Raw genomic sequence first — 14,585 nt, forward strand, 5'->3', positions numbered from 1 at the left:
CGAGGGACGGAGACGGTTAATATTACGGAGGTGGAAATAAGCAGACCGAGTAATGTTATTAATATGGGAGTGAAAGGAAAGTGAGCTATCGAGGATGACACCCAGACTCTTGACCTGAGGGGAGGGGGACACGGTAGAACTGTCAATGGTGAGGGAGAAACTGTTAGTTTTGTGGAGGGTGGATTTGGTACCGACAAGAAGAAGTTCAGTTTTTTCACTGTTGAGCTTGAGAAAGTTATGGGAAAGCCATATGCCGCTTATGCCGTTCTATAAATTAAACAAGCTTTAAATACTCTTTATGGTGTGAATGTGGAAAAAAACATGAGAGTTCTACATTTCAAAAAGAAAGTTAATCCCTCTAACAAAGTCTGTCACAAGAGTCATGGATAATAAATCACAGCACATAGAAATGAAAGTAACCTGACAGGAAAAGTGCTTTGCGACTTCCTGTGCTGCCTTTCCATACTAAGTGGTAGGATATTGTCCAGGCCAGAGTGAATTGCCGCCCTGCATGTTCTGACCTGCAGACGCACTTCCTCTACTTTAATCTGTGACAGCAGACTATCATTATCAATCCATGACGTGTGTATGTTTGAGTGAGTTTTTTACCGATAGATGAGAGGTCAAGTCTTGCAGGACCCATATGGAGAATTGCCCCTGCTCTTACCACACGTGGGCAGTTTACACAGACACGCAACACTTGTCAACACAACAGAGACAAAACAGAAATTGGGCAGTAACCTTGACTTAAATCTTTTACAATGCCACCTTCTGCCCCAGGGGAAAAAAAGCATTCTTGCACATAAATACCATAACAGAAAAACTGCTGAAATGATCATTAAAAAAATTGCCCAAACAGGAAGCAAATTCCAGCTTTTAAAAAAGAAGGAAGAATGATTAATTGGTGCTGCATACCCAAATATCATATTAAAAGAAGAGTCGAGCAGAATTAAAGAAGTGAAGCCGTCAAAAAGTGAAAAAAATAAAATACCCTGCATCACACACAACCAAAAAGCAATTACAATACATTCTGACGACATTATGAGTCAGTCGAGAGCAAAACATCTACTCTACAGGGAAGACAGCACGTGTGTGTGTGCCTGCGCCTTTATTAATTCGTATTTGCTCTTGCATGTTCCACTGTACAATGTCCATTTGGTCGTAGACAAGAAAGGGGACCAAGTAAATCACAAGATCGTCAAAAAGAGTGTCTTGAAGAGCAGAGTTGCCGAGTCTCCCTCCATTTTGAAGTATTTGATATGTTTTATACATTATTTAAGATATGGGTTTCGAGCCAGTGACAAAATTTGAAGTTGCTTACTCGACATAATAGCAGGAAAATCTCACTATGTCACCGTTTCCTCTGACTTGGGCAGAAATTAGGTCAGTCAGTCAGATAGACAGACAGACTTTCAGACAGAGACAGGCAGTCAGACTTTCAGACAGACAGGCAGGCAGACTTTCAGAGAAACAGACAGGCAGACAGACGAAACAGTCAGGCAGACAGACAGACAGGCAGAGGGCGGCCCAAAAGGACATTTGATGCAATTAGAAAAAAATATTCTGCCCACATAGGCATGGAAGCAGTGAAAATGGCCATATTTATATATATATATATATATATATATATATATATATATATATATATATATATATATATATATATATATATATATATATATATCCACATAGGCATGGAAGCAGTGAAAATGGCCATATTTATATATATATATATATATATATATATATATATATATATATATATATATATATATATATATATATATATATATATATATATATATAAAATCCTCGTCTCACCCCTCATGGGTGGTGTCTGTCCCCCATCCTGTGTTCTTCCATCACCGTTTGGTTCGGGGCCGCCACAAAAATGGACAAAATCCGACTTCAACGGACAGTTAGGAACAGCGGAAAAAATCATTGGCACCGCCCTACCCACTCTCGAGGACTTGCACACTGCAAGAATCCAAACTAGGGCGCGGAAAATCCTACTGGACCCTCCGCACCCTGCCCACCACCTTTTCCAGCTACTCCCCTCAGGCAGGCGCTACCGATCCATGCGCACCAAATCCAGCAGACATTTAAACAGCTTCTTCCCCCAAGCCATTAACTCTTTGAACTCTTTCAACAGTAGCCAAAATGGAACTGTATAGTGCCACTTAGCTTTTTTTTTTTTTTGCGTACGATACTAGTGCAGCGTGTTCTACCGGAAACAAATTCCTTGTGTGTTCTACATACTTGGCAATAAAGATGATTCTGATTCTGATTCTGATTTTAGCTCGGGTCCTCTACCCGAGGCCAGGAAGCTTGAGGGTTCTGCGCATTATCCGTGTGCTGTTCCCAGCACTGCGCTTTCCTGGACCGAGATATCCGATGTTGTTCCCGGGATCTGTTGCAACCACTCGTCGAGTTTGGGGGTCACTTCCCTGAGTGCTCCGACCACCACAGGCACGACTGTCACCTTTACCTTCCAGGCCCTCTCCAGCTCCTCTCTGCGCCCTTGGTATTTCTCGATTTTCCCATGTTCCTTCTTTCTGATGTTTCCATCACTCGGGACCACTACATCCACGACAACGTGGATTCCTTTCCCCTTTATCTATGACCACGATATCTGGTTGGTTGGCCATTACCATCTTGTCAGTCTGTATCTGGAAGTCCCACAGGATCTTTGTTCGGTCATTCTCTACTACCTTGGGAGGTGTTTCCCATTTTGACCTTGGGGTTTCCAGTCCATACTCTGCACAGATGTTTCGGTAGACTATGCCAGCCACCTGGTTATGGCGCTCCATGTAGGCTTTCCCTGCCAGCATCTTACACCCTGCAGTTATGTGTTGTATAGTCTCAGGTGCCTCTTTGCACAACCTACACCTTGGGTCTTGTCTGGCGTGGTATATCCCTGCCTCGATGGCTCTGGTGTTCAGGGCCTGCTCTTGAGCAGCCAGGATGAGTGCCTCTGTGCTGTCCTTTAGGCCAGCCCTCTCTAGCCACTGATAGGACTTCTTGAGATCAGCCACTTCTGCTATGGTTCGGTGGTACATCCCGTGTAGGGGCTTTTCCTCCCATGATTGTGCCTCCTTCCTTACGGCTTGTGTACAGTCTCAGGGTGCTGGACTTGGGATGGAACCCTCCGTGCATGGTGAGGAGTTTTCGGGTCTTAACATCCGTGGTCTGAATCTCTTCCTTTGGCCACCTTATTATTACTGCAGGGTATCTGATCACTGGCAGGGCATAGCTGTTTATTGCCCGGGTCTTGTTCTTGCCATTGCGCTGGCTTCTGAGGACTTGCCTCACCCGCTGGAGGTATTTGGTCGTAGCCGCTTTCCTTGTTGCTAGTTCGAGGTTGCCATTGGCCTGTGGTATACCAAGGTACTTGTAGCTGTTTTCAATGTCTGCTATTGTTCCTTCAGGGAGTGAGACCCCTTCAGTGTGGACTACCTTGCCCCTCTTAGTCACCATCCGACTACATTTCTCCAGTCCGATTGACATTACGATATCACTGCTGTAGATCCTGGTTGTGTGGATCAGGGAGTCTCTGTCCCTTTCGCTCTTAGCATACAGCTTTATGCCATCCATGTAGAGGAGGTGACTGATCGTAGCTCCATTTCTGAGGCGGTATCCATTGCCTGTCTTGGCGATTATCTGGCTGAAGGGGTTCAGTCCTATGCAGAACAGCAGTGGGGAGAGTGCACCACCTTGGTATATGCCACATTTGATGGACACTTGCGTTAGTGGCTTGCCATTGGCTTCAAGTGTTCAAGCATTCAGTGATCCATGTGTGTGGCATCGAGTCATATGCTTTCTTGTAATCAATCCAGGCTGTGCACAGGTTGGTATGTCGGGACCTGCAGTCTTGTGCGACTGTTCTGTCAACCAGCAGCTGATGTTTGGCACCTCTAGTATCTCTACTACTGCCTTTCTGTGCTTTGCTCATGTATTGATCCACGTGTCCACTTATCTTAGCCGCAATGATGCCTGACATGAGCTTCCATGTTGTGGAGAGACAGGTTATTGGCCGATAGTTGAAAGGAACTGCACCCTTTGAGGAATCCTTCATGATCAGGATTGTTCGCCCTTTGGTTAGCCATCCTGGGTGAGTCCCATCCATCAGCAACTGGTTCATTTGTGCTGCTAGACACTCGTGGAGAGCTGTGAGTTTCTTTAGCCAGTAGGTGTGGACCATATCCGGGCATGGTGCGGTCCAGTTTTTCATACCTGAGACTCTTTCTTGTATATCTGCTGCTGTGATGGTAACTGGGTTCTGTTCAGGGAGGTTGCTGTGCTCCTCTTTCAGAGTCACCAGCCATTGTGCACTGCTGTTATGTGCGACATCCTTCTCCCATATGCCTTTCCAGTATCTTTCAGTTTCCAGCCTTGGAGGGTCTGCTCTGCTGTTAGAACCCTGCCACTTAGCGTACACTTTTGCAGGTTGTGTTGCGAACAGCCTGTTTATTCTTCTGGCCTCATTCTCTTTCGTGTACCTCTTTAGGTGACTGGACAAGGCCTGGAGCCTTTGTTTGGCAGTTTCGAGTGCTTCAGGTATGTTTATCTGCATGTACCTCTTGGGTATTGGCCTTTTATTCACACCTCTCTGGGTCGCCGTCAATTGACTCACATCTTTCCGAGCCGCCTTGATCTTAGCTTCCAACCGTCTTTTCCATGGTGGGTAATGAATCTCGTGGCTCTCATGGTTGCTCTTGTAGCCAAGCATCTCTAGGATCACTGATGCTGAAGCGTATATCAGCTCATTGGTTTCCGTGATCGTTCCGGTCGGGATTGTTCTCAGTGCTGCTTTCACAGTTTCCATGAGACTTTCAGGTGGTACTTCACATAGCCGTTGTAATCGGTTTCTTAGTTGCACAGTTTTCATTCATGCCATGATCTTATCTCTCAGGTCAGTTGCTGCCTCGCTCAGCATTTCATTCATTGGGGCTGGCTTCCCAATCTCATCATTCATTGGGGCTTGCCTCCCAATCTCTGGTTGAACCGCTTTCTCTGATGTGGCAGCCTGGGGCCCTTCACCTCGGAATTTGTGTTGTACCTCATCAATCTCAAGTTGTGATAGCAATTGCCGTTTGTGGATATTGGAACACTGAGCTACTAGTTTCGTGGTCAACCGTGACTGTGGGTTTCGAAGTAACCATTCAGCCCCCATTCTCCGCATGTAACCCCTCTGACTAGGGTTGCTTGAGTAGTAGCATTCCAACAGAGCCATGTTATCGCATCTCGTCCATCTCCGCTTTGTTCCAGTAGCCCATTTTTCATCAAGGTGCACCTGACGCAGACCTTGTTTGGCCGGGTGACGTCTGAGCCGGCATGTCATTCCATTTATTGTCTCTCATCATTGTATGAGGTAGGCATTAGTGTGAAGGGTCTTGCCCAAGGACCCACACTGGATGATGTTTTTGTGCTCATTTTTTTCTCTGCTCCAAGTGGGATTCGAACCCTTGTCATATGCCCAACCGATGCCTGATAAACTGAGCTATCCAGCCGCTATATAAATATATATAAATATATATATATATATATATATATATATATATATATATATATATATATATATATATATATATATATATATATATATATATATATATATATATATATACATACACACACATACACACATATACACACACACACACACGCACACAGTTTATAGTTGTTGATGAAGTTTCATGTCATAGTATGTCATTTCAATTTTCAGAATTGCAGCTCCACTGACAAGCCCAGCATGGTCTCCACCCCACAGAATGTTGCTTCTCTAGACTATTTACCCAGAAATCTAGCTGCTCATTGTGATGCTATTTTAACATTTTGCTGCTGTGCCAAGCTGACCTGCCATACGAAAACGGAGTCAAGGCTACAGCTTCAGTCAAAACTCATTTTTCACACCGCACGAACAAACGAACGCACGAACCGTCCAACAAAAACACGCCACAGAATGCAAACAAAAAGGCTTTACTGTGTTCGTGCTGTTTATCTGGACACACAAATATAGACCTTTGGCCTTAAAGCACACAAGAGGGTTTTTAATGCTATTTAAACGTATTGTATTTGTTTAAGAAACATGCACCTGTGACCAGACACCATGTGTGTAAACCACAGGGTTCCATACAACTAGACCACAAACTGGTAGCACACAGCATCTTGAGCCATTGAACTTTATACAGCAGGCATAAACTATTTACAGGCTGTCAGAAAAGGTATATGATTTATTTGTATTCCCTCTACAAGTTCAAACATTATGCTAATGTGTGCCTTTTTCAGAGAGCATCAACATTGCAAACTGGGTCGAGCGAGGGAGGAGCTAGTCCAAAAGAAGACCACTTGCGCCAGTTAGCACCTTCTTGAGTTTTATTCTGCAGTCAAAAGTACGTGGTTTTACGTTAGTCTATGGCTAAACAGTTTTGAAAGAAATTATCAATCTAGAACTGCAGTACATTTGTTTGATGATTTTCAACATAAAAACTGGGAAATATGTTTCAGAATGTTGCAGGATGAAATCATTTCTTCTCTCTGTGCTACATGCAGACACACGTTTTTTATACCAGTGGCCAATGGGACCACGTAAATTGAAGACTCACTTGTATTGTTGGTGGTCCTTGGTGCTTCGGGTCTTGGCCATGAAGCGTTCAGCCAGTTTCTCAAGGTTTCTGGAGTATTCCATCTCAATCTCCGCCTTCTTCCTGAAGAAATCTTGAAGGTCCTGTAACAGCTGGACCCTCATGTCTGTCTGTTGGTCCATGCATTTCTGCTGCTCCACTAACTGGGTCCGGATCTCTGATAAAGAAGAAAGAAATGCAAAAATTGGCACATAAGTGCAACGTGGCAAGTGTCAAAGTTCAACCTTGCGATTTTAAACTCAAATAGAAATATTTTCATTCATCATGGACCACTGAAATGAATATGAATTAATCAATTACAGCACCTGCTCCTAAATAAAAACATGTATATGTCTTTTAAGAATAAAATATTGTATAATGCAAAGCAACAAAAACAGAATCATACTGTATAAAGTTAGTTCAACATCTTAGGAAACATGACTCAAGGCTGTAATCTGTTAAATTGTGTTGTTTCTTCTGTTGTGCCTGCATTGGCCTCCAAGTGGCTGCTTCAGATCATGACAAAGACAGAGTCACATGCGAGTGGGATTTTATTCCTCGATCAGTAATGGGGGATCTACGGGGGCTCCGGCACTCCCCGCTTCATGAGTCTCAGATGGAGGGAACAGTAAAAACGAATGCCAAGGTCATACTTGGTGAGTGTAGCCAGATTTTGACCCGACAGACAGGTCACGGATAATCTTTCACTGTCATGACTAATTTTGACTTGTTTTTAAGTGGTATAGCCCGTGTAGTGTGCTATACAAAATCATTGGTCATCTGTCATCTAGTATGCATCCAGACTACGACACAGGAAGTCCGGCAGAGTGCTTGTTCGTCGTACAGCATAAATAGAGTGACCTATGTGACCCCATGATGTGTTCCTAGCCATTACCCAATACCGAAATGGAGCGACACAACACACTGTAGCTCACTTTTCTGCCTGAGATATTCTGCGGGACACGTGTGGGTCTATGAAGAGGTTTGGCTCCACAGAAACAACAGGCACATGGTGCACTCCCATACCACTACTAAGAATTGCAAATACCACACAGTTTTGCATCAAGAGCCATGATATGTTGTAGTCAGAGAAACTACCGGTAAACTAAAATGCATGTGGAGACTGTAATGACGGAGCATCTGCACTTCTGAAGTAAATCAATTCATCCATTTTATCCTTTGTAGTTTTAAATGTGACTGGAACGTCAACACAATGTGTTGAGGGATTCATGTATGGACAGCGTGGTTGGGGTTGGTCATGAGAGTCTGGTACGAGTCATTTTAATTAAACAAGACTGCTGAGAAAAAAAGTGCACCTGAACAAAATGTGGACAAAAGTGTTTCCTCTGCATGATACCAACAAGCGCGCAGTGTTTCAAATAGTATCCATCAAGAAATAATCCACAAAATCTTGATGATGTTTCATAATGTGACATGGCTGTCCCGTTGACAAGAGAAAATAGTGAATAAAAAGGGACATAAAACTGTCAGCAAAAAATCCAGCTGATTGATGGAGTTAGAGTATGCCCCGAAAAACACAGTGTGAACACAGACAATGAAATAGCACCGTTTGGTCTCTGTGGAGATCAGGGAGGATCATAGGCTCTTTGTTTCTATACTGGATGATATCCAAATATTCCACATTTCGCCTAATCACATAACTCCCACAGTCACGGTCATTGGTGCAAATACTGTATGATCAAAATAGCATTGGTGCCAATCCTACTGTCAAAGAAACCACCTTGTAAGCTATATGGGTGCTTTTCCACCAGCTTCAGCTCCAGAGAAAAAGGGCTTTGGAAAAGTCTGCCAACGCTTAGTGTTCCAGACGCAGCATTTTTCTCTTTCTACCTTTTTGGAATGTGCCGAAATTTAATTTGTTACTTGTGGTGAATGTGGGAATGCATCGTAAAAAGACTCGAGATTTCTCGAGATCACGGCTTTCGTTCATTTGTCTCTACCAACAACTACAGTGAGACCTCAACTTACGAACGCCTTATAATACGAACTTTTCATCATACGAACGTCAAATTTATGAAAATTAAGCCTTATAATAAGCACTATTTTCATAATATACACCCACCACGGCCGGTCCATCAAGCACTCGACCTTCGGATCTGGCGGAGTGATCTTCGGCGGAAGCACACGACCGAACAGCGCTCCAGCCGGCGCTCTTTTCCACACACCCTCTCTCTGAATTCACACGTCCATCGCCTCTGAGGTGCTTTTTGCACATCATTTTACTATTATGGGACCGGAAAATAAACACCACAGGCTCGTGTTCAGCCTCAGTTCAAATGTGGTGCGTTACTATGAATAAATTGAAGAAACTACCAGCCGTACACATCTACTCTGCTCTGTTTATTTGTCATCCAAGACTTGGGGTGCGTTCACGTTCGAGAATAGCGCACGACTTCTTATGACTCTAGGCTGTTTGGAAAGCATTGCCCAACTGAATGAGCAGGGACAAAAACTTGCCAACGTTTCTGTGTTGCTACCCTTGAACGCACCCCTGGCTGAGTCATGTGTCATGGTAAGCCAATTAGAGCTAGTGTTTTCACACACACCGGAACAGCGTGTCAATAGTCACGCTAAATTGTCACGTGCGAGTTGACAGCTCGGGCGTGGCCACCGCTCGCGACACTTCAATTTCATTTCATTTCAACGAGTCACTGTCACCTCATCAGTAAAATGATTACGACGAAAGTGCATCGCTATGTCTTGTGCTGGCAAATCCAACAGTTTGCTTTGCACGAGGTGATTGTTAGACGCGAGTGTGCCATTTTATTCGCCCCGCCCGCCTTCTTTTGTCGCGTTTTATTCCGCGTCCGTGGAATCATCGGACATGCGCCTTTTGTTGTCATAAAATCTCTGCCAGCACCTACGAGTCTCGAAGTGAATGCAGATGACATCGAGGAGCTTGTTGCTTACCATAATGAAGTCATCAACAGAGAATTTGATTGGCCTTCAAGAGGACAAGCAGAAGCAGGCCATTTAACAGTTGATGTGCAGGCTTTTATTGAACAGTTCCATCCAGAAAAGGCTATGAGAATCATCAACATGATGAATGATAATGTGATGCCTCAGTTTCGTAAGACCTTACAAGTCAGAAAGCAACAGGTGTCAATTAAGAGCCATCAATGACCATCACAAATGTAAATAAAGTGACTTTATTATACAGTGCAGTGTATTTCTTTCATTACAATACAATAGCACATTTATTATACATAGGATAAGGTAGGTTGTGTGTAGTTTTAAGGCTTATTTAGTGGAAAAGTATGGAAACCCGGGAACGGATTATTCCCATTTTAATGGTTTCCTATGGGATATTTTTTTTTGAGATACACACTTTTCGCCTTACACACTCTGTCTGGGAACCAATTAAGTTCGTAAGTTGAAGTCTCACTGTACTGTATATGGGACATGTAGCCCCACATTAAAAAATGGTTTGCATTTGTAGTGTTGTTCTATGGCGGTACCTGAAATAGCAGCTGGAAAACAAGTGTGGCTTATCCACACTTGCATATTTATTTTACAAAAAGTGCATCCTTTGCCAAATCTGCGGAGATAATTGTCCAATGTTAATCAATTCATATAAGTGAAATATGACTTAATTAAATGAGTTCCATTACAATGTGCGTAAAATGCAACATAGATCTGATTTAAGTTGCCAGGAATGTAATATCAGTATTTAGGTCTTAGAGTGGGCGGCCCGGTAGTTGAGTGGTTAGCACAACGGCTTCACAGTGCAGAGGTCGCCGGTTCGCGTGTGGTTTGCATGTTCTCCCTGGACCCGCGTGGGTTTTCTCCGGGTCCTCCGGTTTCCTCCCACACTCCAAAAACATGCATGGCAGGCAGATTGACAACTCCAAATTGTCCCTAGGTGTGAGTGTGAGAGTGACTGTTGTTCGTCTTCGTGTGCTCCAGCACCCCCCGCGTGTGCTCCAGCACCCCCCGCGACCCTAATGAGGAATAAGCGGTACGGAAAATGGATGGATGGAGGTCTTAGAGTAGCATCGACTTGTAACATTGTAACAAGATCATGATGATGGCGGAGAGATAGCAGATTAACATTACTCATATTTTGAGCAGCGTGGCTCAATGATTGAGCGGTCATCTCGCAACCCAGAGCTTGTCAGCTCAACCCTTGGGACCATGTCAAAATGTCCTTGAGCAAGAGAGTGAACCCTGAGTTGTCCCTTGATGTTGCACTAGATGAATGAGACCGTGTTGAATCGCTTTGAGTATCCTACAGGTGGAAAAGTGCCATACAAGTGTAACCACATTAGACATTAAGCACTGATAGAGCCTGACCGATTAATCTCAGACTGCAATTGCTCTTGGCAAATGGCTTCAGGACTTCACAACATTCCAATATCAGCAAATCATGTCAGATTCACACAATGGAAAAAGTAATAAGAAAAGCTACAATGACCAGACGGCATTTTCTTCCAATGGTGTCATCTACAAAAGTCACAAGGTATCATTAAGTTGATCGGGGCAATAAACAGTGTCAGAAAGTGACAGAAACGTTTCTTGCACGTCTACTGGGTCTGGACAAAACTTGTTTTAGTTTCTGTGCATTTTACCACAATTGATGTAGTTATTTTCAGTGAGCAGAAACGACTTTTATGAAAATTCCAGTGGAAAAAATAATACAAAATAGGGTCCGGTGTTACTGTTACGAATGTCAGAGCGCCAACGTGGCTACGCTCGTAAAAGCAAAGTTTGTAGAAAAGGGGAAACTCGCAGAAAAATTTGTTCATCCAACCTCAAACCTCATGTCGTCTAATTTAGCGCACCTACTTGCGTGTTCGCACTGACGTACGCACAGCAGAGAGGAGCGGACTGTCCAGTGCAGAGCCGCGCTTTGCTCGTGCAGTATTGCTCCAAGCAAAACAACAAATGTATGTTCGTTCAATGTTGTCAACAAATATTGTTTTTTTTTTTTGCATTTTTTCCCCTTAATTTTCAGGAGAAACTCTCATTAAAATTTGAAAAATCCGAAATTGCACAAAAATCCAGAGGATTTTCATCTTTGAGTGGGGCAAATGATAAAAAAAAATATGTGAAAAAGTCCTTGTGCATTTTACTTATGCAGCTAACATTTTTGCATGCAAAAATAATACAGGAAGTTCAAGGCTGTGAATAAAGGCCGCATTTCTCTCCTTATTCTCGTAAAATATTTGGAAGTGTATGAACACTTCCAAATATTTTACGAGAATAAGGAGAGAAATGCGTCCTTTATTCAGATGTTGAAACGTTGAGTGGAAACAGCAGAAATAATGACTTACAATGGGATTCGGACCCCATGAACCTTTTGAAATATTTCAGGCAGTAAACATTAAAGGAAAACCGACAACCGACGTTGTGTCCATAATTTGTAAAATCACTTCAAATGTCTTCTACTGAGCGTATTTTACAAAGATTCCACCGCTACACAGCTATATTTTATGTTTTAAGACTCGCGCTGAATATTCAGGAAGTCTTGTTTTCGAGTTGATGACGATGCCTGACATGACGTCACGTCTGGAACGGCCCTGACCGAGAAAGAGACACACAATGCATTTTGGGTACTTTGTTTGGTCTGAAAACTTCGTGTTGATCCGTGTTGAAATTAGAAGGAAAACACATGAATAACGCAATGGTGAATCGTTGTGTGTTGCACCAAGAGCACTATTTGATTCTAGTTGACACAAATTTCCAGCGATTGAAATAGCAGATGCACAGATGTCCTAACGCAAGGGAATCTTGTGCATTATTTTTTGTTTGAGTTGGGCTGTTAAGGTAGTTGTAATTAATTCTGCATCACGATCAAATATGGTCTACAAAATAGAGGAACTATGTAATTTGTGTTCAGTAAAAATCACATTGATGAGGTGTTTCATTTCAGAAAGCACTGAGCATTATAATCAATCATACAGACGAGCAGTGTGGCTCAGAGTAGAAGTTTTTTTATTTGAGGGCTCTCTCCCAGAATGCACTGTAATTACCAGCAACAGACATTGAAACCAATTACTGGCTCCCCTTTCGGACCAACAACTTCCTTTCCTTGCCAGTTTCATTTTAGAAGAGATTCTACTGAAAATGCAATATATGAAACTTGGGATCCCGCAATTACAAGCCATTATTTTTAAATTGTTGTTTTTTCCCCTTGGCCTTTCATCTTGTGAGCCACATAAAAAGACAACAAGACTATTCGTCTTGTGGTTATAAAATGCTGTAAATGGATCATTCCAAATAGACCTTCTAAAACCTGCTGCATAAGTGGTTATCAATGACAGAGTTTTTAAATTATTTTCAACAAATTCATGTTCCAACAAGTACTTTCGGGGATGTGATTTTCTGAAGGTGATCTTGAAGTGAATAAAACGTGTATGAATACTTCATAGAAAAAAATCTGTTTATTATCATGACCTTAAAACATTCATATGCATATCCTGTCTGAAGTTGGATCCGCAGTAAGAAAAAAAACAAAAAAGTCTCCCTTGGTTCACTATTTGAGCAATACACACTTAGGAGCAAAGACAAACAGCATCCCTTCGTCATATGTTTTCAGTCCCAACAGTGAGCAATGCTTGCTACACCCCTCACTTTGCTTCGCCACAAAAGACAGCGTCCTACAGGATGTGTGGTTTCTGGGCCTTTGATATGGTTAAACCAGCAGAGGAGCAACAGGATTCTGGTAGGAAAAACCCTACTATTCAAGACCATGCCTATAATTCCAGAAGCAGGGCAATGTACGACAAGTATGCTTGAAGGATAGCGGGCCATTCCAGAAAGAATAGAACATATTCAAAAGAAATGAAAAACAAAAATATGAGAAAGAAAAAGATAGTCTTTTTTTCATTTAATCTTTTTTTAAGTTCTGAGTAAAACTGTGGGTTATTTTGTCCTTAATAGTCACATTGGCACTTCCGCTTACATTAACCACCACAAGATTGAATTGTCCCAGTTAGAATATATAATGATGGCCAGAAGATTGAATACACAAGACCGTGGGGCCTGTGAACCACACAGGCACAGGAAAAGTCTCTCTGTCCAAAACAATTCCTGTCCTCATACTGTTTTAACCATGCCCGCAGAGGAACACCGCATCAACTGTCAACGTGTTGGAATTTTATTTTGTGAATGGTTCCACAGTCTTGACTGGTTTCTACTGTAAAGTGTTCAACTGTGCTAGATAAGAAGAAAACGACCGGATAAAGAATTAAGGTTAAAGCAAAATCAGGTATCTAATTGTGTGCCACACATGCCAGAATTTGACAATAGTAACAATATTAAATTCAATTTAAGATGTAAAGACTCAACATTTGAACAATTCAATAAAATAGTGACATTTTTAGGTTAGCTTAGAATTAACCAACAGACCAAATGCAGGTTGCATGTGAACTTTCCTGAAAAAAGACATTTTACAGTTTGTTGTTGCTTAATCATTGCCAATGTTCATATGCGACTGCTCTCAATCTTTATATGACACCTGGCAAAACTATACATTTGTCATTGCACAACCACAAAGTTGGATTTGCGTGTTCATCCGTGGGCTTTTTGTCCACAACATGACAGGAGCACACATAAAGTCTTTGAGTGTTTTTTTTTTCAATTATAATTTTCACCCGACTGTGATCCTTCTGTTTATTGCCGTCAGCAAGTGCTCTCATGAGCCTTGCTTTTTTGTTGTTTTTGTCTTGTTTTTGTGTTTTCTTCTGTCACTTTGTGTTGTTGTACATCTTGTGGAACGGATACAGATTGTTTTGAAGCATTTTTGGCCACGACATTCATCAAGGAGGTGACTGGACAAGGACAAGGTGACAAGGAGGTGTGCTGAGCGGTTGTGTCTTTTCGGCAGCACAAATATGCCAGTACTGTTTTTGAATGGGAGTAATGTCTGTGTCATTTAACTGTCATTGCTGGACATCTCTAGACATCGGCATTGCGCTTTTTTGTGCCTGTAATGGACAT

At 42.4% G+C, this 14,585-nt stretch overlaps 1 protein-coding gene across 4 annotated transcripts in view; it reads right to left on the reverse strand.

The window, feature by feature from the left end:
* Nucleotides 1–14,585, reverse strand: part of srgap1a (SLIT-ROBO Rho GTPase activating protein 1a) — an 81,593-nt gene that overhangs the window by 50,203 nt on the left and 16,805 nt on the right. For all 4 annotated transcript variants that reach the window (XM_088997177.1, XM_088997176.1, XM_088997175.1 and 1 more), the window contains exon 2: nucleotides 6,606–6,801. In XM_088997177.1, coding sequence (XP_088853303.1) covers nucleotides 6,606–6,801 — 196 coding nt within the window. The remainder of the gene's footprint in view (nucleotides 1–6,605; nucleotides 6,802–14,585) is intronic.

The sequence above is a fragment of the Hippocampus bargibanti genome, linkage group LG05, assembly GCF_051943395.1.
Source record: "Hippocampus bargibanti isolate YZ-2025 linkage group LG05, ASM5194339v1, whole genome shotgun sequence".
In the NCBI taxonomy this organism is placed as follows: Eukaryota; Metazoa; Chordata; class Actinopteri; order Syngnathiformes; family Syngnathidae; genus Hippocampus; species Hippocampus bargibanti.